The 22,051-nt window shown below is 57.3% G+C and overlaps 4 protein-coding genes across 4 annotated transcripts; 1 reads left to right on the top strand and 3 right to left on the bottom strand.

Moving 5' to 3' along the window:
• Window positions 1-306: 306 nt before the first annotated feature.
• On the top strand, window positions 307-3,061 carry KVR01_003193 (uncharacterized protein; the record flags this gene model as incomplete). The annotated part of the gene is made up of 3 exons (XM_044787151.1): window positions 307-409; window positions 641-2,172; window positions 2,249-3,061. The coding sequence occupies 3 exons, from the start codon at window positions 307-309 to the stop codon at window positions 3,059-3,061; spliced, it is 2,448 nt and encodes an 815-aa protein (XP_044648208.1).
• A 292-nt stretch (window positions 3,062-3,353) lies between these two features.
• KVR01_002541 (uncharacterized protein) lies at window positions 3,354-6,537 on the bottom strand. The gene has a single exon (XM_044783976.1). It carries the CDS (start codon window positions 5,047-5,049, stop codon window positions 4,477-4,479), a length of 573 nt encoding a protein of 190 aa, XP_044647556.1. The 5' UTR covers window positions 5,050-6,537; the 3' UTR covers window positions 3,354-4,476.
• Window positions 6,538-7,818: 1,281 nt separating this feature from the next.
• On the bottom strand, window positions 7,819-9,831 carry KVR01_002459 (uncharacterized protein). Its single transcript, XM_044782379.1, has 2 exons — window positions 9,286-9,831; window positions 7,819-9,225 (listed from the first exon to the last, which is right to left on the bottom strand). The coding sequence occupies exons 1-2, from the start codon at window positions 9,636-9,638 to the stop codon at window positions 8,055-8,057; spliced, it is 1,524 nt and encodes a 507-aa protein (XP_044647474.1). The 5' UTR covers window positions 9,639-9,831; the 3' UTR covers window positions 7,819-8,054.
• Window positions 9,832-9,894: 63 nt separating this feature from the next.
• Window positions 9,895-14,856, bottom strand: KVR01_002805 (uncharacterized protein). Its single transcript, XM_044782423.1, has 3 exons — window positions 13,668-14,856; window positions 11,436-13,483; window positions 9,895-11,324 (listed from the first exon to the last, which is right to left on the bottom strand). Exons 2-3 carry the CDS (start codon window positions 12,769-12,771, stop codon window positions 11,092-11,094), a joined length of 1,569 nt encoding a protein of 522 aa, XP_044647820.1. The 5' UTR covers window positions 12,772-13,483; window positions 13,668-14,856; the 3' UTR covers window positions 9,895-11,091.
• Between the last annotated feature and the right edge of the window lie 7,195 nt (window positions 14,857-22,051).

Raw genomic sequence — 22,051 nt, forward strand, 5'->3', positions numbered from 1 at the left:
ATCCCATCTTCTGCATCTCCAGTGTAGATAACAGTGCCAGGCCTCCTCTCCTATCTGTCGCTGCCCTCGGAAATTAGTCCTACACCGCAGCTCTTATCTTTCCAAGGCCTTGATGAGAGCCTAAAACAACCCCAATCCCCTGCTTGTCACCGCACATCTTTTTTGGAATACCCTCACCTGACCGCACGTGTCGCCAGCCCGCCCGACGATACACGATCCAAGGCCAGCAACACCCCAGCACGTCATTTGCCAATTAACACACTGCTCTGCAACTCTTTGAAATCCACATCAACCCTTGCCATCGTCATGCCTTCGACACCACTTCTCAACGCCCAGGGCCAGCCTATCAGGTCTGCCTTGAAGAGCGAGGACGACCTCTCCCAACCACCACCTTGTGGCCCAACCAAGGGTAAGAATCCCCCCAAACCTCGAGCTGCCTCTGCTCTCACCTTCCCATCAGGTCCACGCAGCCCCTGCGTCTGCATCTCGCACAGGCCTGGTGTTGTATTCCCGTCTCTGGTAGTGCTCGAGACTGGATGTCATCTCCTCGCCATGTCCTGTCTCCAAACTACCGCATAAGATGATTGTCTGCCCCGATTAGCATCTTCGCATTGCTCTTGCTGACATTGGTTCTCTCTAGCCGTCCAAATCGCTGAACCTGAGCCCCTCCCTCAGGAGGAGCCAAGGCCGAGACGGGAGTTTGCTGCCAGCGTCAGCGGGCGCCGCCTCAGCGGGCGACCGCCATTGCCAGCGGCGAGCTCATCCCGGACCTCTTTCCCCAGTCAGAGCAGTATTGATGCTCTGGATCATAATGGGAATGCGAGCCTGTCGTCCTTGCCACAGCCCCCAGAAGAGGTTGCGGCACACGGAGACCAAAAGACACAAGCTCCTTACCAGCTTCACAGTGGCTCCCAAAGAATCGATCGCGCATCTGAGAAGCTACTTGCTCAGGTTGCTGAGTGGCTCCAGCGTGAGAAGGCCAAGCGGGAGACTAAAAAGCCCAGGAAGCATCATCACCATCACCACCTTCACTCGCGCCGGAAGCAGAAGCCCCAAACCGAGGAGCCTCCGGTGCCTGAAGAGCCAGACGCGGAGCGAGATGTCGACAGCACCCTGCGCAGGACGGCCTCTATCGACTCGAACTCCAGTGACGTTTCTCTCGACCGGCTCCAGCGCATTGTCGACGACAGCATGGCCGCCTTGGGGATCACTTCTGTGCCGCACTACAACACGAAGCTGGGTCGGAGACTCTCGCACCGCAAGAAGGCATCTTCGCGTGCCTCTCTCCAGCTCTCTCGAGCCTATTCATCGGACACAGACTATGTAGATGGAGACCTCATAGTGCCGAGTTGCGATGCTATCCTTGACAATACCCAGACGTTGAAATACAGCAGCCCGTCAGCGGATGACTGTTCATCTATATCCGGCAAGCGGGAAGAGAGAGAGAAGAAGGCATGGGCAGCTTTCAAGAACGAGATCATCCGCCTCGCGCATACGCTTCGGTTGAAGGGCTGGAGGCGCGTGGCATTAGACTCCGGGGACGACATCCAAGTTGAGCGACTGAGTGGCGCCCTGACCAACGCAGTCTACGTTGTGACCCCGCCTGAACATATACCATCTGGCGACTCGGAGGTTGTTAAGAAAACGCCCCAGAAATTATTGTTGCGGATCTACGGCCCTCATGTCGAGAACCTGATTGATCGGGACAATGAGCTCAGTGTTTTGAAGCGCTTGGCCCGCAAGAAGATAGGACCACGGATGTTGGGGACGTTCACCAACGGTCGTTTTGAGCAGTTTTTCAACGCCGTGCCCCTGACTCCTGAAGAGATGCGGCAAGCAGCAACGTCTAAGCAGATTGCTAAACGTATGCGTGAGCTGCATTCCGGTATTGACCTCCTGAAGGAGGAGAGGGATGGTGGTCCGACAATGTTCAAGAACTGGGACTGTTGGATGGAAAATGTTGAAAGAAGGACACTCTTCCTCGACAGGCTTGCTGCAGGCGACGATGCGGCTCGGCCGTCCGGGGGCTCACATTGTTGGAAACAGGGTGGTTATCTCTGTGGTGTAGAATGGCCCAGGTTCAAGGCCATGGTCGATAAGTACCGGGAATTCCTCGTTCAATCCTATGGATCCGAAGGCATCAATAAGAAGCTAGTCTTCGCTCATAACGACGTAAGTATCTGTCTATCTTCAATCCCCCACTCCCAGCTCACCGAGAATTTCGAATCGCTGACCCCCAGGCTCATAGACACAATACGGCAACATCCTCCGTGTCTGCACCGACGACGAAAAATCCCCGCTTCTGCAGCCTGAGAACCAGCACAAGCAGCTTATCGTCATCGACTTTGAGTACGCCTCAGCTAACGTCCCGGGTTGTGAATTTGCAAATCACTTCAGCGAATGGATGTACAACTACCATGACCCGCATACGCCAGGGGCGTGTAACGTGGAACGCTACCCTTCAGTCGAGGAGCAGCAGCGTTTCATCAAGGCGTACCTTGAGCATCGACCCAAGATTGTGTCTTCCACAACGGCATCCGCCTCTTCTGACGCGGACGTTACACCCTCGGCAACGCCGCAGGTGACGCCGCAGCACCCGAGTAGCTCCGTTGTCGAGTTCATGCTTGATGCACGCGCGCCGCCGGGTGGGTGGAAGGAGGAGGAGCGCCGAGCAGAGAGCGGCGTGGACCAGAGAGTCGAGGAGCTAGTCAAGGAGACGCGACTATGGCGCGCCATGATCAGTGCCCAGTGGGTCGCATGGGGCATCGTGCAGGCCAAGATCCCGGGGTATACCGAGGCTCACGCGGACGGCAGTGAGGGAGAAGGAGGTGAGGCTCATGGTCGGGCGCCGGGCTCGCCTATGCCGTCTGAAGATAGTGCGGCGGGCAGCAGCGGCGAAGGCGCCGGCGGGTCCGAGGACGAGCAAGGTTTTGACTACCTCACTTATGCGCACGAACGCGCACTCTTCTTCTGGGGCGACTGTGTTCAGATGGGGCTTATCAGGCTGGAGGAGCTGCCAGAGGGTCTGCAGGGAAGGGTCAAGATGATGATGGATCACTGAGACTGTATGCCGTGCTATTGGAATCAATAAGCCAGTACAAGAGGGCCATACCTGCACGGTGTGTGCGGGTGCATCCGTTTCCCACTGTGTTTCGACACGTGCTGTAGTTTCGCGGGTTACAGTGCACAGTGGGTTGGCAAGTCAAGCCCTGGGTCGACGTTGTCAAGTTGGGGGACGCGAAGTGAGCAAGCAAGCCTCAGAGGGCACCGGTAGAAATTGTATCAAGTGCCCTCCCTACTCGAACCACACCTGCTACCGTCACGGGAGAACCCTGATTGATTATGGACTAGTGGCACATTAGAAATTCAAATGCTTGCTTGTACGGAGTTTCCGTGATATTGTGAGGCAACGGCAACGTTACCGCCCACAACATGGCCATTATTATATATAAGTACCCTGTCAACTCATCAAGCGAGCTTGTCTATGATAAAGTACTTCGTTCAACTATGGGGTATACGACAAGACACAATCTTGCTTTCTCCTTTTTTCCACACCCACACACAGCCATACTCTCTCTCTCTCTCTCTCTCTCCTTCTTCTCTCCCGACAACCAAAAATAAAAGTACACGCTAGCGGGTAAACTGCCACTGCAGAAGACGGCAGTCTTCAGATACATATAGGGTCGAACAAAGTAAAGCAAGATCAAGGACGATGAAGAAGTGCGAACATTGAAAAAAAAAGTAACACAGAGAATTCAGTATCGTCGTATCGTCGTCATCATACTTGCCGCGAGGCTAAATAGTCCCTTCTTAGTCCAGCCGTGAGGCGCAGATCGATCTTAAAGAGAGAGATAGACCACCCCATCCTGGGAGAGCAAGACAATAAGGGAATCTCTGCCCATCGACAGCACGCCGTTCGCCTCTCTCTCTCTCTCCTGTTTTTTATGTTCAACAGAAAAACCCTTGGCATCGCCCTGGCAAATGAGCCGAGGCCGAGGCCTGCTTCAACCACCATGAGAGAGAGGCACGGCCCTTTGTGACATCGATATCATCGCTTGGAGGTGCAACCTGACCCCTGGGCAAGCCGCGGTCCTGTGGTCACCCGCGAAATAATCCGCTTGCTTTCTGGGCAATGGAAACCTCCCTTGCGCGAAATAGAGTGAACCTGTTTTTGTGTTTCCATGCGGCCGCGTGACCTTATTTTCTAACCGATCCGTATCGTCGTGAGACGAGGCGTGTTTGCCGTGTTTGCTGTTGTCTCGACCGACAAGGCTCGGCGCAACGCGCCGTGCGACGGCGTCCCCGACTTATTCATCACTTCCCAGTCCCTCGGTTGTGATCTTCCTCGAACGTCATGGTCTGCCTGGCTCTCCCTCCCCCGGCCCCCAGGTGTCTGTCATGCTGTCTTTTTTTTTTTTTAATATGTATATATGATTGGTGGTATTCCTTTCTGGTCCGTTCCTTGTCTCGTCCGTCTCAGTGCCTCTCCCTCCGATGGCCATGGTGGTGTCGATGTGATGATGATGATGAGTGGTGGCCATGTGAGGAATGCCCGTGCCTACTACTGCTCGAATGATGGCGGGACGAGCTCGGCTGGGAGCTTTCCAAGGCGCGTTCCATCTCCTGCACCCGCTGGCGGTATCCCCGAACAATGTCTCGAATGTGGCGGATGCGGTCGAACTCGACCTCGAGGTCGTCGATTTGTGCCATGATGGAATGGAACCTGCGGATCTCGACGTCGCAGTTGTCCATCAGGTTGCCAGCCTCGTCATATACGGCCATGGTCACGATCTGGGACTGCTCGGTCAGGTGGTCTAGCTGCTGTGAGATCTGCTGCATGAGGCGGTCAAAGTGGCGGCCGAGCTGGGCGAGGGAGCTGCTGTCCAGTATCAGGAGGCCCTGGGAGGAGGCACGACTGGCGGCGCGCGAGGAGCTTGACCCGCCGGCAGCAGCCTCCCTCTGTGCGTGCTGGAGGACCGAGACCTCGTCGGCCGAAAGGCCCAGCTGACTGACAGGGACGGCCTGGGGCGCCTGGGAGGAAGATGACATGGTCCCGGGGCAGATTTCAGAGGTGTCCGGAGAGCGAAGGGGGGCGGCGGCGGCGGCCCGAGGGGGCTCTGTCGGCGGAAGCGGTCAAGGAGCTGCTGCTGCTGCTGCTACGTGGGGACTCGGCGTGTGCTTCACACTGGTGAGGTCCCTCCAGGGGACTCCAGAAGCAGCACCTCAACCCGCGTCAAGTCGCCAGGCGACTGACCGATGGGCGGGTGTGTTTTGGGCGTGTAGAAGCACAGTGGTTGCGGTGTGAGCGACTCGGAGGCAGGCGGCAAGAAACCCACAATATTGCGGGGTACGGGGCACAGGGCCGAGTCGTCCAACACGGCGAGGACAACGATAGCGACCTCAACTGAAGCGTCTGCGGCTGCTTCGCGCACGGCGTCATTGTTCCGGAGCAGATGCGCTCATGGCAATGCTGTGTGTGGGGCGGGAGTGGGTTTGGCGAGGCACGCAACGATTCGGGTGCGGCTTTCTTTGTTGACCAGGATCCGTGGAGTCTGCCGCGGGGCTGGGCGGGGACCAAACTGACAGGCGGTATTTGTGGGGGGTTTGTATTACGGGCGTGGCACAAGGAGCGAGCATATACAAGGCAAGTACTGCGTGGGAGACTGGGGGGACTGCTGTCGACCTGCCGACCAGCAAAAGATGGGGAGGGGAGGGGAGAAAAGATGCGCCACGGGGCTGGCTGACGGGCGGGTGGAGGAGGTGGTGGTGGAGGTGGTGGGCAGTCTGCAACGAGGGGGGTTGTGTAATAAGCAGCCCGAGCCGAGGGGGAACAAGACAAAAGGGGATGTGCTCTCTGGCCGGGTGGTGGTGGTGGTGATACAGCGAGGCACGGCGAGGCAAGGCGAGGCACGGCGAGGTTGAGTAAGAGGGACGGAAGTGTGCACCCAAGGCAGCTATTAGGTAGGGACCTAAGTGCAATCTCTTGCCGACGATGTTGGGTTTGCGCCGACCCTGGCAGCCTGGGCGAACCCCTCTGCCTCGGTTGCGCAAGGGCAGGGCGCGAGGGAGGCAGAGACCGAGCCGCGGACGGCTGATGTGGGTGGGTGGGTGCGTGGGTGGGGTGGTACTGTGGTCTCCGGGTATTGTTATGTCTGGTGTGGCGTTGAGGACGTATTGTATTGATTGTGATTGTAATTATAATTGTAATTGTAATTGTTGCTATTGCGTTGCGTTGCGTTGCGTTGCGAGCACGAGCGCGGCGACGAGATGATGGGAGGGCCAGGGTTCAGGGCTGGGGCCAGGTCGGGACAAGAGGTCAGCAGAGAGAGAGAGGCCCGAGTGCGAAGAGGGCCAGCCCCCAAGCGCAAAAGCATATAGAGTCGGTGAAGAACAAGACGGGCAGACAGAAGGAGAGGACGTGGGACATGGACAGGCTGCCAGCCTGCCTATCAGCGCTCCTTGTCGAGCAGCGTGTCGCCCACCGGCCACTGGCCGTTGTGCTACACGACCCCCAGCATGGACGCCGCCTTCCAGGGCGCCTCCCACAACAGCCCGATGCCCATGCAGCCAGCAGCCAGCACCCAGCACCCAGCATTAACCGCTGCCGCTGCCGCTGCCTGCAGCTCACCTACATGAAATCTCCTGTACTACCTGGGGCATGTCCCCCCCCCCCCTGGGACAGCCCTAATGCACCTCCAGATCCTGCCCCAGAGCCTCATCCTTCCTTGTCTTGACCACCACGGCCCATTTGTCTTTTTGCAACAGTAATAATAATAAAAACAAAACCAAAAATTAAAATAAAAAATACCACCTGCCGGTTGCCTGGCCCCCAAACAAGCACCGCATGGCCCTCGTCAGGGAACTGCCAGCCATGGGCGACACGCATCTCTTGGTCCAAGCCCTCGGTCAGTGCCTGTTTCTCCCCTGGGCCCCCTGGGCCCCCCGAGACGCGCGGCTACAATACCCGGTACAGCCAGGGAAGAGCTCCTGTGGGGCACCGCCCACAAGTTCCCCGGCTGCCGGGGGGCCACCTGCAGCTGACAGCGACGTTCCATGCAGCCCAGCCCGGACGAACACCACTCCCTCACTCCCTCCCAGCCTCCGTGCCTCCGTGCCTCCGTCCCCCCGAGCAAGGCATGGGAACTGGCAATGGGGATTTGAGTTTTGCCTCTCGTGATTGTCATGCCACGGGCCCTGGAGCTCTTCCGGTTGGGCAGCGACGGCTCCTGGCCTGGCCTCTCGTCCCGCCTCGGCAGCCCTCTCGTCTCGGTGCTCCTCTGCCGACGCCTGCTGCAATGCCATTCGTTGCCTTTTTCTCCAGCAGTGCCGAGTTCGGATCCCATCGTCACCCTGCTAAAAGCAAAATTCACACAAAGTGCGACGTCGCAGTCGTCCTTGGAAATCCGACCGTGCCATCGTGGATTCACCTGATTTATCCCTGCCCGTGTCTCCCAGCCGGCCAGCCGCACTCACAATCACACCCCACAACCCTACTTTTTTTGCTCCCTCGAGAAATTTATCCCGGCTGGTGTCTCAGCGGGACAGGTTGGGCTTGATGTCGTCGCCGTTTCGGTTGATCGTAATCCAACAGGTCATGGTTGGTGGGCATCCAGCCTCGACCTGTTGCCCTAGTGCGCCAGAAAAGAGAGAGAGAGAGAGAGAGCCACCAGTCGGGCTGTAGGATGTGTGCTTGGGGTCATCCGTGGGCCGTGGGCCGTCAAGTATCCCGTCAGACCCTGTCGCAGCGGCCACTGCAGGTAAGGCAAGCAAGCACCAGGTCCTGATGGGTCTCGGGGACGAGCTGCTTGTACAGCGTCACCAAGACAAATCCTCGTCTTATACCACATGATCCTCTATCTGTAGGGTAGTATTGTAACAGCAAATATGGCCTGATCATGGAACGCATCCAACACCGGGGAATGCGCTGCCCATACTCCGTACTCTACAACGTCCATGCCTTGCCTGACCCACCGGGGATGGTCCGGCCTCCCCGTGCCCATCCCCGATCCATGGCTGGCTGCCCTTGGGCTCGTTGGCCCGCAACCCCCGACCCGTCACTCGAACCCGCCCGGCCACTTCTGCTCCTCCAGAGCCCGCTGCACCGCCGCCCTCACGTCGTCCACGACATGGGTCGGCTTCTCGCCGAGGCGGTCAATCGGCGTCACGTCCTCCTTCCAGACACCCGTCCGCACCAGGCACGACTTCCAGCACGGCCCGGGCGGCTTGCCACCCAGGAAACGCCTGTTCCACTTGGACGCGCCGGCGATGTCACTGGCCGGGTTGTCGCCGACCATGTAGACGACGTTGAGGTCAGGCAGGCCGAGCCGCCCGCGGTGGCGCTCCAGTGTGTCCCAGGCGTGCGCGTAGGTTGGGCGGTGGGGCTTGCCGAACTCGAACGTCTTGATGTCCCCGTCGGACCGCCCGCCCCGCAGCCTCTCCATCACGTCGCGCACCGCCCCGCGGAAGGAGCCCTGGCCCAGCCGCGATAGGTGGTAGCCCGTGCTCCACTGCAGGTCGACGTTGCTGAAGATGAGGGGCGGCTGGCCGTCCGACTGCCACCGGTTTCCCCGGGGAAGCGTCCGGTCGTTGTTCCTGCTGCTGTACGTGCCCAGGTAGCCCCTGTGCGAGAGGAGCAGGTCGGTGACGAGCTGGACGTCCACGGCCCAGTCGCGCGGGTCGTTGAAGGTGAGGATCCCGTCGATCTTGAGGCAGTCCTCCAGCCTCATCGCCGGGTCGGCCCTGGGGTTGTAGATGGGCTTCGGCAGCGGCAGCGTCTCCTGCCGGTCGTAGAACTCGCGCAGGGGGTCGAACGGGAAGATCTCCGGACACGCCTTGAGGATGTCGCCCGGCGTCACCACCGACTCGAAGCCGTACCCGTTGGCAATGCGCCTCGACTTGGACGCGTCCGAGCCTAGCACGAGCACGGTGTCCTTGCGTTGGAACCTCGTCCTGCCGAGTGACTGCTTGAGGTACTTCTCCAGGCGCGGGTAGCCCAGGTCCGCACTGGGGTCCAGCAGCTTCTGGAACGGGGTGTGGCTCTGCACGAAGCTGGACACGTCGAGCTGCACGCCCAGCTTCTCGGTCAGGTCCGCCACCCTCTCGGCCTCGGGTTTCCCCCCTCCGTTTGTCAAGAGGATAAACGGGATGCGGTTCCGCTGGAGGAACCTGAGGGTCTCCGTGGCGCCAGGTATTGGCCTGGAAGTGTGCAACAGCACACCGTCGATGCTGCCAAGGAGTCAGCGGCTTCGCGAGGGGGTCAATGGACAGGCACGGCACGGAACCCACTCGAATGCAAAGGCAAACGCCGGCGCTGCAGGCTGAGCCTCGCCGCCGACGCCCGACCCGCTCCCCAGCGATGTCTGCGAGCTTGCCACGCCCTCGCCGTCTTCAGAGGACGCGCTGGCGCCGCTGCTGGCGCTGCTATTCCACCTCACGCCCCCCACACGCCAGGTCCTCTCTGCTGTAGCACCGACGCCTCGTGAGAGAGGCGTTCGAACCCTTGCCGCCCTCCCGGGCAGGGCGCGGGCAACCGCGGCAGATGAGTGGTAGCAGCAACAGCTCCCGACATTCCGGGAGAATGGCGAGGGCGGCAGCGGCAGCGGCAGCGGCAGCGCCTTCACCCTCAACGCCGCGCTCATCGTGGCCGCTGGGAGCCCACTACACTCTTTCAAAGGCCTGCCCCGTGCGTGGTGCGTGCGCCACCGAGACCAGTGATGGGATTAGTGCACGCTGGATCAAAAGCTCGATCGTGTGGTGGAAAGGGGGACGATGCGTCAGCCCAGAGTCACGGGTTGCTGTGTAATGACTGTCGAGCACGTTGAAACGTGCAGTTGTCGGCCAGCCTGGTACTTACTTAGGTAAGTATCCACCCCTTCCCCAGGAGGGGTGCCGTGTGTGTGGGGCGGCCGCCTCCGTCCACATGCATTTCTCGCCGCAGTGTGGGTCACCTCACTTCTAGAGCTCAGTGACTTCACACGCTGTGTGTACCGTCCCCTGTCCACCTCACTTCCAGCTCAGACCAAAGACACATGCCACACGGCCAATTCCTCACGGATACTCTCACGGCGTCTTCACCTGGACTGTGCAGATTATCGCCTCTTGTTCATCGCTGCCGGCTTTCTGCCAGCCATGGGCTTCTGACAAATACTCTCGCTACTTCACGAAGATAAAATTACATTACGCTCTTCTGGTCTTCCACCTCCTTCCGACTTCTATTATCCCGCCCCGTCGTGCCGCCCGCGTCAGCTCTCTGCGGCAGGTAGGTTGTGGGCCCAGGGGGCCAGTCTCGCCCAGCCCATCCCAGAGTGGCCACAGCGGGCACCCGTCTGGTGCATGGAATCGAGGGTGACGAGCCCATGTTCCTCTCCTCACTTCGATCCCTGCGCCAGACTTGCGCTCACGCCCCAGGCCAGGGCCCAACGGTCTGAAGATGTTCCTTCCGAGGGGGTCTGGAGTCCCCAGGGTCCCAGTGCTGTCGGGTCTCGTCGCCCTCTTCCGCCAAGAATTCGACCGATCAGACGGTCCATTTTCCGACGGAGCATTAAACGTCCTCCAAAGAAATAATCCAGTACAACAAGAACTCCTTCCAGCGCAGATCTGGCCCGTCCCCCGCCCCCAACCCCCGTCCCCAAAGAACTGCTCGGCTGCATGGAGTAGAACACACACAGAATATCTGTGTGGGCGTACAAAAAATGGTATCAGTCGCAGTTCGATCGTGTACACTTGGTAACAACACGTCGTGCCTGCCTCAATTGCAAATGAAACGAAAAAATGACCTTGGTCGCCGTATGCCGCCGATGCATGCATGCTATGCAATAAAATACTGCCGGGGTGTCCAATGCCTTGTGTCCGAAATTCTCCCCATATGTAACCAAAAGATGCGACAGGGCACATCTCAGCACCCAGCGGCCGCCAGGTATGTTTGCGCCGCCGGGTGAGACCCCTACCGGTCCTGTCAGGCACCATAGAACTCTTCCACCCGCAACTTGCAACACCGGCATCTTGAACGTCAGGAGTGTCGGGAAGCCGCCGGGCACCGGGAGGAAGTAGCCGGTGGAACCGACACACTTCGGCGAAGCGCCACGAGGAGGCCTAGGCCCGGCTGACTTGGCTCTGGCTAGCGCTCGTCCGGCTACGCGTCTCATCTTCTTCGAGCACGTCGCTGAGTCGCGTTGGGTGGTGGTGGCGGGGCATTGTCTCCCAGCCAGGAGCAGCATAGCCAGTGCCTGTGTAGTCAGGCTGGCTAGAGGTGTACGTCCCGGACCACTGAGAGGCCGAAGGAGGGTAGCTAACGCCAGGTTGCGCCGAAGGAGTCTCGTATTCTTCTGTCCAAGAGTCAGAGTCATCATCTCCCGGCGTGCCCGGGGCACGGTAGGGGACTCTGTCTCCGTGCGAGTCCCGAACAAAGTTGCCCTGAGCGTCGATGACGTACTCACCTTCGCTGTAGCCCGCCTCTGATCCTCCTTCGGCAGTGTATGGCCGCTCCTCTTCGATGTCTTGTGGTGACTGGTAGTAGCCCCCACCTGCGCCTGAGCTTGGGGCTGCCGGCGGGGGAGGCTTACCCGGGGGGTACTGAGACTGCTGTGGTGGCAGCTCGGGCTGCTGTGCCTGTCGCGACTCTCGGCTGCTTGGTCCCCTGCTGGGCACACCTTGGGTCATTGGCACCACCTGCACGCCCCCGACAATAGTAGGTAAGCCTTGCTGCAGGGAGAACGTGCGATCGCGTTCCTCCTGCTCCCGGCGGCCCAGTTCCTCCCAAGCCCGCCGCGCCTCCTCTTTTGATATGAGGAGCTCTTTCTGCATCTCGTTGACGCGCTTCTGGGTCTTGTTGTTGGCACGCTCATTTTCGACTGCCTCTTGGATAGCGGCTGCCTTGGACTGGCGCTCCTCTCTCAGCGCCCGCTCCAGGGACGCCTTTGTCTCCTCGTGCCGTTCCAGCTCGGACCGAGTCTCAAAAAACCATCTTTGAAACTTGCGCTCCGAGCTTGCCCGGAGCCGTTGGAGCTCAACCACGGCATGAAATAGGTTTGCGCCAGCTGCCGACAGATCGCTCACTTGCCGGGAAAGCTGCGCTGACACGGGATCTCGGTCGATTTCGTCCGCGTGTTGTTGCAGCTTCCGTATCCAGAACGAAGTCAGGCCCTCCCAGTGAGCTGACAGTGCCTCCCATCGCTCGAAGGCATGAGGGAATGAGTTCCTCGGCTGGGCTTTGGTGGTCGTGGAGGCGTCGCCAGGCTGAGCCGCTGGTGCGCTCGGCATCTGCTCGCCGGCGCCACCGCTGTCCGGCAAACCGGAGAATTGATGAGCTTGCTGTTGCTGTGCGGCAGAGGTCCGTGACTGACGGTGTGACTGGCTCGATTGGTGGGGTCGAAGTGAGGGCTGTTGCGCGTGTGGCGCCGAAGGCTGTTGCTGTCTGCGCTGCGTGTTCTCGGCGGGGTCCAGCGTGTGGGTGGGCATGGCCGCGGAGGGATCAGCCCCTTGGGCCATGCCGGTGGTTGGTCCAGCGCCAGCAGCCGAGGGCCTGCGCTCCGTCATTCTCCTTTGCTGCTCTTCAACCAGTCGTGCCTCGTTTTCCGCGTGCTGGCGCTCCAATCGATCACGCTCTGCACGCTGCCGCTCCTCCCTCGCCTGACGCTCGCGCATGATCATCCTCGGGCCCTTGATTCCAGACGGGGAACCAGTCTGAGCAGGCGGAGCCGTCGGCCTCGGCGCAGAAGGGGAGAAGCCATTCGTGACGGCGGGTTGGCCGCCGGCACCTCGTAGATCGGCCATGGACGCGTTCTCCTCGATCAGGTCCGGGGTGAAAGGGTTAGGCTGTCTCAACGCTTCCTCGAGGGCCCAAAGAATCGCACTGTGGGTATGCTGGGAGATGTGCACAGCCGGGTGTGCGGTCTTCCGGTGTGTTCTGTTTGAGGACGAGCTCCTTGGAGGGATGAAGGACGGTGGGAGAGTGGTCGAAGCCTCCTCGAGGGGATCGCTGAGCAAGTCCTGGGAGAGCTGTCGAATGGGTCGCAGCCGATCTTTCGTCGCGGGTGGGTCAGGTGTCCGTTGGGGATCAGCTGTGGCGAAGAGCCCCCCGGGACTGATGCCGACAGAGACTGCCTCCAAGTGAACTCGTCTCGGCGGCGAGGCAGGCTGGTTTGGAGGCGGGCTCGGGGTGCCAACAAAACGGGGGGTGCGGCGCAAGCCTCGGTGCGAGAGCGGCGTTGAGGCACCTGACCTGGAGCTCTGCTCAGGAGAGATCGGAGTCTGGGATCGGCGGAGAGGGCGCTGCTGGCGCTGCTGGGGTGGATCGGGGGATTCGTAACGTTCGTAACGGTCGTAAGAAGGGGATTGGTCTGGGTCGGTCACCTTTGCGGTCGCCTTACCCTTATCACCAGAGGGTACTATGGTGGTGGACAAGGTGAAGAATCACCACCCAGGCGAGTGGTGACGGGGGAAAAGTCAAGTTTAGGTTTTGTGTGTTGGGATGACGAAAGGCAGCCTAAAGAACCGAGGCGTTGGAGCGGTCAGCAGCGTGTCTCCGGGAGTCTGGGATCGCGGCCTGTGCAAGCTCCCCTTCCCTGACACTAGCAGGCTTGGAGCTCGCGTACACGTCGAGGGAGAAGGGGCTAACACAGGTGCGTGGGGGGGGGGCGGGTGAGTGGGTGGGTGGGTTGCTGACTCACAGGCAAAGTCAATTGGGGGCAGTCGAAGCTGTTAGGCAGTACACAGCGAGAGGAGAAACGAACAGCCAGCAGGAAATGTCAATTGGGGCGGTCCTGAGGGCCGGCGAGGTTGTCGCAGGGACAGTGGCAGTTGCAAGGATGCGCCACGATCCGTCGCATTGGAAAATCGAGGGGGCTGGTGGTGTTGGCTCGAGGACGGGACCGACTAGGCGGGTAGGATTAAGCAGGTGGCGGGCAGACGGGCAGACAGGCAGATTGGGGGACAGGCTAAACGGCCAAGTGACGGTGCCTCCTGCAGGCTGCGTGCGTGTCCGCTTGGGTGGTGACGGTCAGTTGGGACGAATTGGCAAACGAGGTGCACGCAAATGAGTGTGAGTGTGTGTGTGTGAGTCGCGTTGGCAAGCTCCGTTGGTGCGATCTCTCGCTCTCTCACTCTCTCTCCCTCCCTATCAGGGGCAAGGAGGATGGATAGAGACTGCTGAGTTGTGATGGTGTGCGAGCCCGATAGTGCCCAGTTGGCCCAGTCGTGTCGCGTTTGCCCTGCTGCTGGTGCTGGTGCTGCTGGATGGAGCTGGTGCCGAACCTTGAATTCTTGATGACAGCTCGGCCTGTGCCCAGCTTCCCACTCCTGCACCTTCTTGTACCCACCTCCACTCCGACGCCCGTCACGACCGGGAGTGCCGAGGAAAATAGCTGGTCGGGCGGTGAACAGGCTGGACTTGTCTTCCGGGTCATAGTCGCATGTCCAAATCGTGTCAAAATCCACAGCCGTTGCGCCGAGCCACAGACCACGTTCGACAGGGTGGCGACCAGAGAGGGGGGAAAGAAGAAGTAACGAAAGACAGAAAGCTGCAGGTTCAGGCTCGAGGCTCACCCCAGCCCGGGGATCCAGATTCTGACAGAAGCTGGTGTGATGATGATATTCAGCCCGTCGGCCGTCTCCACGCAGGACCGACTCGCGCCGCGTTGCCAGGCAGAGATGTCGCAGCGATCCCAGGATGATGCGCACAGGCCCTTCAGATGACCGTGGGGCTTTACGAGGCCGCGCTCATTTCCTGTTCGCCCGCGGAGAGCTGATGTTTGTTTACCAGTACAGTCAGGTCCTGTGGTAGTGTTTTCCCTTTGTCCCTGGGTTTCTTTCCCCTTCTGTTGCTGACGTGCTGCTGATGTCGCTTCTCCCCGCGGCGGGGGGGGGGGCAGGGGGGAATGAGTGCAGGTTGGGGACGACTGGCTGACTGGCTGGGCGGCAGGGCACAGGAGGGAGCAGGCAAGGGAAGGGGACGGATGGGGTGCGTCGTGTATAAGAGAGTCCCTGGGACGGGCCGGAAACCCCCTTCAAAAAGACCAGCCTCACCTCATGCAGGTCTTGTGTCTCCCGGGCTTTACTGATGGGAAAAAGGAGCAAAGTTTCGTTTCATTCGAGCCCCGGTAGGGTGTTTCCTTACTAACAGGCCCGCGCCGGGAGAAGTCAAGACATCTGGGGGCACGCGCCCAACAACGGCCTGTCCATGTCGCGTTATCAGCCCGTATGCGTGTTCCGCTCCTTCACTCATCCTCCCTCCGAGCTCAACCCCCCTGCTCTACTATAGGTCGGTGGCTAAGAAGCGGGTGTACGGGGGACATCAACGCCTCAGCTGGCACGATAGTCCTTGTTCAAGGCTGGGCCCGCAAGCCCGCTGGGGCAACAAGCATCCTCGTCCCAAGTCATCCTCGCAAGCAAGCCACCGTTCCTGGCTGCAAATGGCTGCCCGACCGAGCCTTTCAACCCTCCAACTCGAGCCTGACCAGGCTTGGTCCCAGACCAGCTCACTCCCAGCCCTTTATAATCCATGTCCCTCCTTCTTATAGCCATGGATTCTGCCCTATGATCGCACACAAAAGAGTTGGGCGCCACAATCTCCTTCAGACGAACTCGTCATACTGCCCACAGAGACGTTGAGGCTCAGGAACAGAACCAGAAAGAAGGGGGAAAAAGCCATTCGCCAACGGCCATCTATGCGGCCTGGTCTTGCTCGGCGCGTTGGCATGGTCAGTTGGAAGAGTCAGGCCCTCCCTTCTACGGGGCTCGGATTCTCACTGCCCACAGCAGGCAGGCAGTCCCGCGGGCCAACATCACGCCCTGACTGTTAGACCTTGAAAGGGTCCCTGGTAGCCCCTTGTGTGATGGCATCTACGGTGAAGCTAGTATAGTGGTCACGGGGGGGCACAAGGCTCCCCTCGCCTGTGGTTGAGAGCGTCTGTGATGCTTTCTTGATGTGCCCCCCCCCCCGAGCTCCCTTCATCGTCCCTCGCCTCGCCTGGCGCTGCTGTCCCGAACAGGTCGTTGTCCCACTGATCACAGGCGGTCGAACCCGGACAGGAGTCAGTTCGGGGTCACCGTCCCCTCTAGTGTAGTCGATGCTTCCATAGTCTAGTCACCCCACACCTGGGTGCTGCCCAATGCTTCCTTGCTGGAGCTGCGAGCAAAACGTCATGCTTTGGTTGTGACTGTCAGATTCCACGCCAGATGGAGTAGCCACAACGGCGGTGTCCCCCCCTCCCCGCGGGGTCTTTAAGGCCCCAGGGCCCCTGTCGGCGGGCTGCGGTGGCCTGCAGGGCCTGCAAAGGTGGCCTTGAGGGTGGTGATGATGCTTGGAGGCGGCTGGGCGGCTGGCGACGCAAGAAATCATGGTAATCCGGGCATGTATGCGTTGGCAATACATGCTAAGGTGACGACAAGGCCTGCTGGGAGCAGGTCCCAATAGGCTGGATCCCAGGCAAGGGCGTGCCGGGCTGATCATTGTGGTACCCCTGGAAAGTTTAGCCACCTCCATGATGACCTGCATGCTTTCCAAGGTGGCAGGGTGATGGGTGACAGGTGGTCCTGGTGGCCATGGTGGCCCTGGTGGTGTGGGATGGCCTGGATGGGTGACTTGTCAAGGTGTGGCTTGATTCCGCCCACTCGGCCAGTCGGCCTGCTCAGGCCAGTCCCGGCCTCGGTCTATCGTCGCAGGCAACGCCGCCCTTGGCCGCCCACGGCGCAGGCGGAAAAGTGAGGCTGGCAGAAACGACCTTCCTCTCCTGGGCCAGGCCTCCCTGGCGGGCGGGCGCCAAGCCTTGAGACAATCGACTGGGCGCAACCAACACTCACTGCACCCTTGCTTCGCAATGTACTACAGCCACCGTCCCAGATATGTCTCGGGCGGGGCGGAGGAAGGGCTTGCAAACACGGTCTTGTGCTCTGGGGCCGGACCTAACCCTGGCTGCTGGAAGGGCAGAGGGGGGGGCTGCAAGGGGGCGTGCGACCACACGCCAACAACATGAAATGGCCAGAGCAATCCGAAATTAGAGACATTCAAGCCTCATGGGTCAGCATAATTGGATTTCCTGGAATGTGGGTCGGCCGTACTCGGAAATTTGGGCGGCGGAGATCTAGTGTACCGTGCAGTAGGAGAAGTTGTCTGCATCCTTCCTTGTCTGGTGTTGTCCAGGGCGCGATCGTCTGTCATGTCATGCCTTACACGTGTAGAATGCGAACCAGGAGGGGGACGCGGGGGCTTGCATTCAGGTGCCGCGGGATCTGAGGGGAAATGACCACTGAGCAGGATTGTTGAGGTCGTGTTTTGCTGCAAGGGGTACAAGTCGGTGACCAATCAGACACGTTCCCGGCCGGTGGTCACGGGCCGGGCGGGCCCCGTCCGCTCCCCGTCCGCCCCCGTCCGCTCCCCGTTCGACGGCGGATGCGGGCATCGGTCGAGGCGCATCGAGTCGACAGTCCAGATGGATCGTGCCTGCCACACACAGGCTACTCCGCTCGGCGGCTGCTATCGGCTCACTCCAGACCCAGATGTCAGCAGACCACCGCGATCCCAACACACCGATGGCTGGCTGGGTTGAGCCGGGTGTGCGACATCTGGACAGTTACACATTAATAACAGGCAGGCAGGCAAGCACATTGTGCTCCAACGCGTCATGCCCCGACCTCGGGAGCGGCTGTCACGTTCACCAATCTGTCAAGACACCGGGCCGAGCCCGCCATCCCGACGCCCGCCCGGTCTCCGACGCCGAGTACGCTCCGGCTCAGGGACCGGCCCTACCAGGATCATCACTTCAAATACTCTCAAGGGCTGCCATGTGCGCGACCACAGGCTGTCTGAAATCATAATTCAGCCGGATGCTGTCCTCACATCGATCAAGGCGTCTTAACAGACGCCCGGCTAGCTCAATCGGTAGAGCGTGAGACTCTTACTCGGGACCTCGTGAGGTTCTCGATAACCTCACGATTCTGACAGAGACCAATCTCAAGGTTGTGGGTTCGACCCCCACGTCGGGCTCAATTCCCGTCCAAGTACATTCCTTTTGCATTTTTGTACTGGATACGGCGGCGGGTGCCCTCACTGTGCCGTGTAAACAGACTTCTTACTGTCCACCCTGGCTGTCCGGCATCCTTTTTTTGCGGCTCGCTCCTGCGCATATGGTGTCTCAGTTCCTGGCGATCATGCCCTCGACTCTTTGGCCTCCTGTGCCTGATTTGTCGGCGATGAGCCTGGAGAGCGATGCCGAGGGTATCTCAGGCCTCGCGGGGCTGCTAAAGTCTGCTATTGGTGGCATCCGTTGCTCGGTGATGAAACACGTTCGTTACATGACCTACAACTCTCTGGTTTCGACAAGATCCACCTCACATGACTTCTAGCACGGAAGATATGGCTTTCGCTAAGCCTCTTGCTCAACCCCACCCGATCCCTTGTTAATATGTTGTTGGCCGAATTCCGCTCGAGCAGGAAAACCGAGGCTGTTCTCTCATCGTGGGACTCGACGGTAACCTAATGTTGGCTTCGTGTTTTCTGAGCGATCGAGTCTCTTGTCCCGTTGTCGCTCGTGGGGCCTACACTTGCATCACACGATGCTCCATCCAATTGAGGCAGCCCTGCTGCGCGCCTAACTTAGAGGAGGCTAGGTTGAGCTGTCAGTACTCTTTGGATTATACAGGCTGTTGATGGCTTTCCTGTACGGAGCAGGCAGCTGCCCTGTCAGTGTAGAAGATTTTGTCCTTTCGATGTCCATGTGCAACATGAGACTTCCCAGCATCGTTTACTCAAATCATCGAGGTCATATGTGTGCGTAAGCTCAGATGCATCAACATTACACCCGAGCCCACCGGTCTTTACTGCTGGACTCGCTGTGCTCCATCCTAAAGACGACGGCTATCGTTGAGTAAGTCTACCCTCGTAACTGGTTTCGCTTCTGTGGTTTCGCTTCTATTCCGCATACGTCCAGATGTCCGAGGACATACATGGCGCCTACCCTCGTAAATGCCAGCCAATTCTCCAACGTGTCAGTATTATCACGGCTACCCTCAGAACACATGGACCAACTCTGATACACAATACTATTGGCCCATGCAATCTCTTCCTCAAGATGTTCCGAGAGCACTCTTAGTGAGCATTCGGGTACAGTACTACCGTCTCTGCGTTCAACATGAGTACTGCCATCGTGTCGAACGTTGCAAAGCAGCTCATCAGCCATCTCATCAGCCATCTCATCGACAAAAGGAAAAGCCTGGAGGCAAGCGGCATTCCTAGACTGACCATTGTTGGGACTCAACAGCTGATGATGGCGGCCAGCAGTACTTAGAACAACGCCCCATCATCTTTGTCGCACACCGACTTGGTGGTATTGTGGTCAAGGAAGTAAGTGGTGCGGAGACGAGGAATGCCAGCGGTCAAGACCCGGCATATTTGAGAATGTGCCTACGAACTCTATAATCGTGGTTTCTACATGTCGCGTCAAACACTGGCCATCAAGGCCTTGCTGACTGTCTCCGCGGTATCCTCTTCCTCGGCAGCCCTCACAGAGGGAGCCATCTTGCCAGCTTCATGAGCGTGGCCAGCTGTTGACGTTCAAGCTAGTCAAGATAGACATTTACATTTTATGAGTTGTAGGCTACCGCTGAAGCCGGCTAGCAGGCCTGTGACTAACGTGATGTACCGGGCATGGCTACCGAACAAACAAATTGACGTGCATTACACACTGCTGAATATTCACAGTCAGCTCGAAGCAGAGCACCGGAAAACGTGCAAGCACCCGGACCACAATTACTTAATTCATGGAACTGTTGCACAACATGTCCTTGGCATAATGAACGGACAAATACACAAAGGTCAGCCCATCCGAACTGAGCCCCTGACCCCGAATTAACGTTTGGGCAGCGCAATACGCACAAGCGATCTCGTGGAGATGACCATCAACTTCGCCTCCAGACACAAAATGCAGCAATTCCTGGTCGATTTGGGTCGATCCATTCTGCAGGTCTGGGAACGCCTGATAAATCAATTCCAGGCAAACGATTCTAAACTTTATCAGCCAGACGCCACACGCATTGCAATAGCTAACGCGAGGAAACGTAACTGTCAAAGCAAAATCTGCCACAGGACTGCCAGTTGGACTTGCACGGGATAGAGCAAAAGCAGCGTGGGCCAAAATTGCCCAGACTCAATCCTGATTTTGTCCAAACCGGCGCTTCCCAGGCCAGTGCCGGCGACGCAAAGCAGGAGCTGCACGATGGAGGAGGAGCACGACCACCGCCCGAGTCGAGGATGAAGATCCAGCAATTGAAACTCACCGAAAATTTGAACAGACGGAGGAGACAGTGGGAAAGCTGAGCCTCGTGCTGCAGGTTAGACACCACGCCATGGGTGCACGTGAGAACGAATGTGAGGCTGACGGCCCTGATACTGGCGGTTTAAGTCTCGTCATGGAGATTTAAGCTGGTGCTTCATGACTCCTTAGAGAGGTCATGGTAGGCCGTCGGCCGTGGTACCTAGGTAGGCGGCATTGACGAAGTATGATGATATCTAGTGTCGCAAACACGGAAGCCTGGTACTGGCTGGGTATGGTGACTTCGTCACATCCAATTCAGAGATCAAATCATGCATGCATGCAATGGAATATTCCTTGGGTACAGCGTAGCCCTGTGAGTCGTAAAAGCCAATGAGAAGTAGCATTTCGTGACTGCCATGATGACTATGGCGCATTTTGACTCAGGAAGGAGGAATAATCACAACGGGAAGAACACAACCTTAGGACGTCATTCACGAACAGCGACCGCAGATCAGACTCTGCATAGGTATAATATATGTATACACTTGCCCCCCGAGGTCTTGTACCACGGCCACGCTATGTTGAGATGTGGGAACAGATCATGTCCTCATGATGACGGGGAGTCTTTAACATACTAGTAGGTGCGCGTGTATATGAGCTGAAATTGATTCACACCCCACACCTACCTAGTTATTGAAGTACTTGAGTACACCTTATAGGTGGCATCGCTTCTTCACTTGGTCCCGAGATCCCAACATTGAACCTTATCAGCCCGCCGAACCGGGTTCGCGACGGCTTCGGCAGCGCACTCGGCTATCCCATCTCGAAAATCTCGCCCTTTCTAAGCTGCTGTTGAAATTTGGTGTGGGGAAAAAATCCTTTAAAGTGGAGTTACATAGATGCCCTGTTCGTTCATATAGAATTCTAATGCTCGCAAACGTGGGGCGCAACGAGAAACCTCGGGGGTAAGTGTATTAATTATAGTGTAGGAACGGAGGAGCCGCGGACATTACCTTCGAGCTGTGCTGATTTGTCGATATATAAGGTAGAGAAGGCTTTAGCTATACTATATTTTTCCTTTACACTATATAACCACTTATTTCTTCCTTAGTAGTCTAGAGTTTATATATAAAGTCTTTAATAGCTTTATATATATCCTTATAATCCTTTTAAAGAGAAACTTTAAATCTATTCTTTCTTTTATTTCTATTATACTTTTTTATATTATTAAGGAGTTAATAGTTATTAATAATAAAAATATAGATTTAGAGAAGGATAAACTTATTATACTTTCTTTTTATCTTTTTATAAATTACTTTTAAAACTCTCTTTAAAAGTTTTAATACTTTATTATAAAAGTTTTAAAGGTAATATATTATAAATTTTTTTTATTTTAAGTTTTTTTAAAGTTAATAATTATATATTTAAATAAAGGTTACAGATTATTTATATTTTTTTAATTTTATTATTAAATTAGAAGTGAATAGTTAAGGTCTTAAAGGGATAAAATATAATATATTTTTTAAAAATTAACTTAGCTAAGTTTACTATATAGGACTTTTTATAGTGACTTTACAATCTATTATATTTATAATGTTATCTATTATTAGAAGATACCTTCCTATATTAATATATTAGGTTATACTAGTTTGAGTTAGCGCTATTAGCCTATTAAAGGTTGAAGTTATTATAGACTACAGGCTGTCTAGTTTTAACGCCATTAAGTACTATATATAAGGTTGCTATATAACTTAAGTGAATATAAGTTGGCTGAAATGGGTGAAGATAAAGCTACTATTCCCCTA

This window comes from Diaporthe batatas (genome assembly GCF_019321695.1).
Source record: "Diaporthe batatas strain CRI 302-4 chromosome Unknown Contig00003, whole genome shotgun sequence".
Taxonomy (NCBI): Eukaryota; Fungi; Ascomycota; class Sordariomycetes; order Diaporthales; family Diaporthaceae; genus Diaporthe; species Diaporthe batatas.

Bases quoted from the DNA above. Each gene is read 5' to 3' on its own strand.
- KVR01_002541 (XM_044783976.1), bottom strand. From the start codon at position 5,049: ATGTCATCTTCCTCCCAGGCGCCCCAGGCCGTCCCTGTCAGTCAGCTG.
- KVR01_002459 (XM_044782379.1), bottom strand. From the start codon at position 9,638: ATGAGCGCGGCGTTGAGGGTGAAGGCGCTGCCGCTGCCGCTGCCGCTG. The intron at 9,226-9,285 runs GTGGGTTCCGTG...ACTCCTTGGCAG, and splicing joins GCGTTTGCCTTTGCATTCGA to CATCGACGGTGTGCTGTTGC.
- KVR01_002805 (XM_044782423.1), bottom strand. From the start codon at position 12,771: ATGGCCGATCTACGAGGTGCCGGCGGCCAACCCGCCGTCACGAATGGC. The intron at 11,325-11,435 runs GTGAGTACGTCA...ACTCTTGGACAG, and splicing joins AGAGGCGGGCTACAGCGAAG to AAGAATACGAGACTCCTTCG.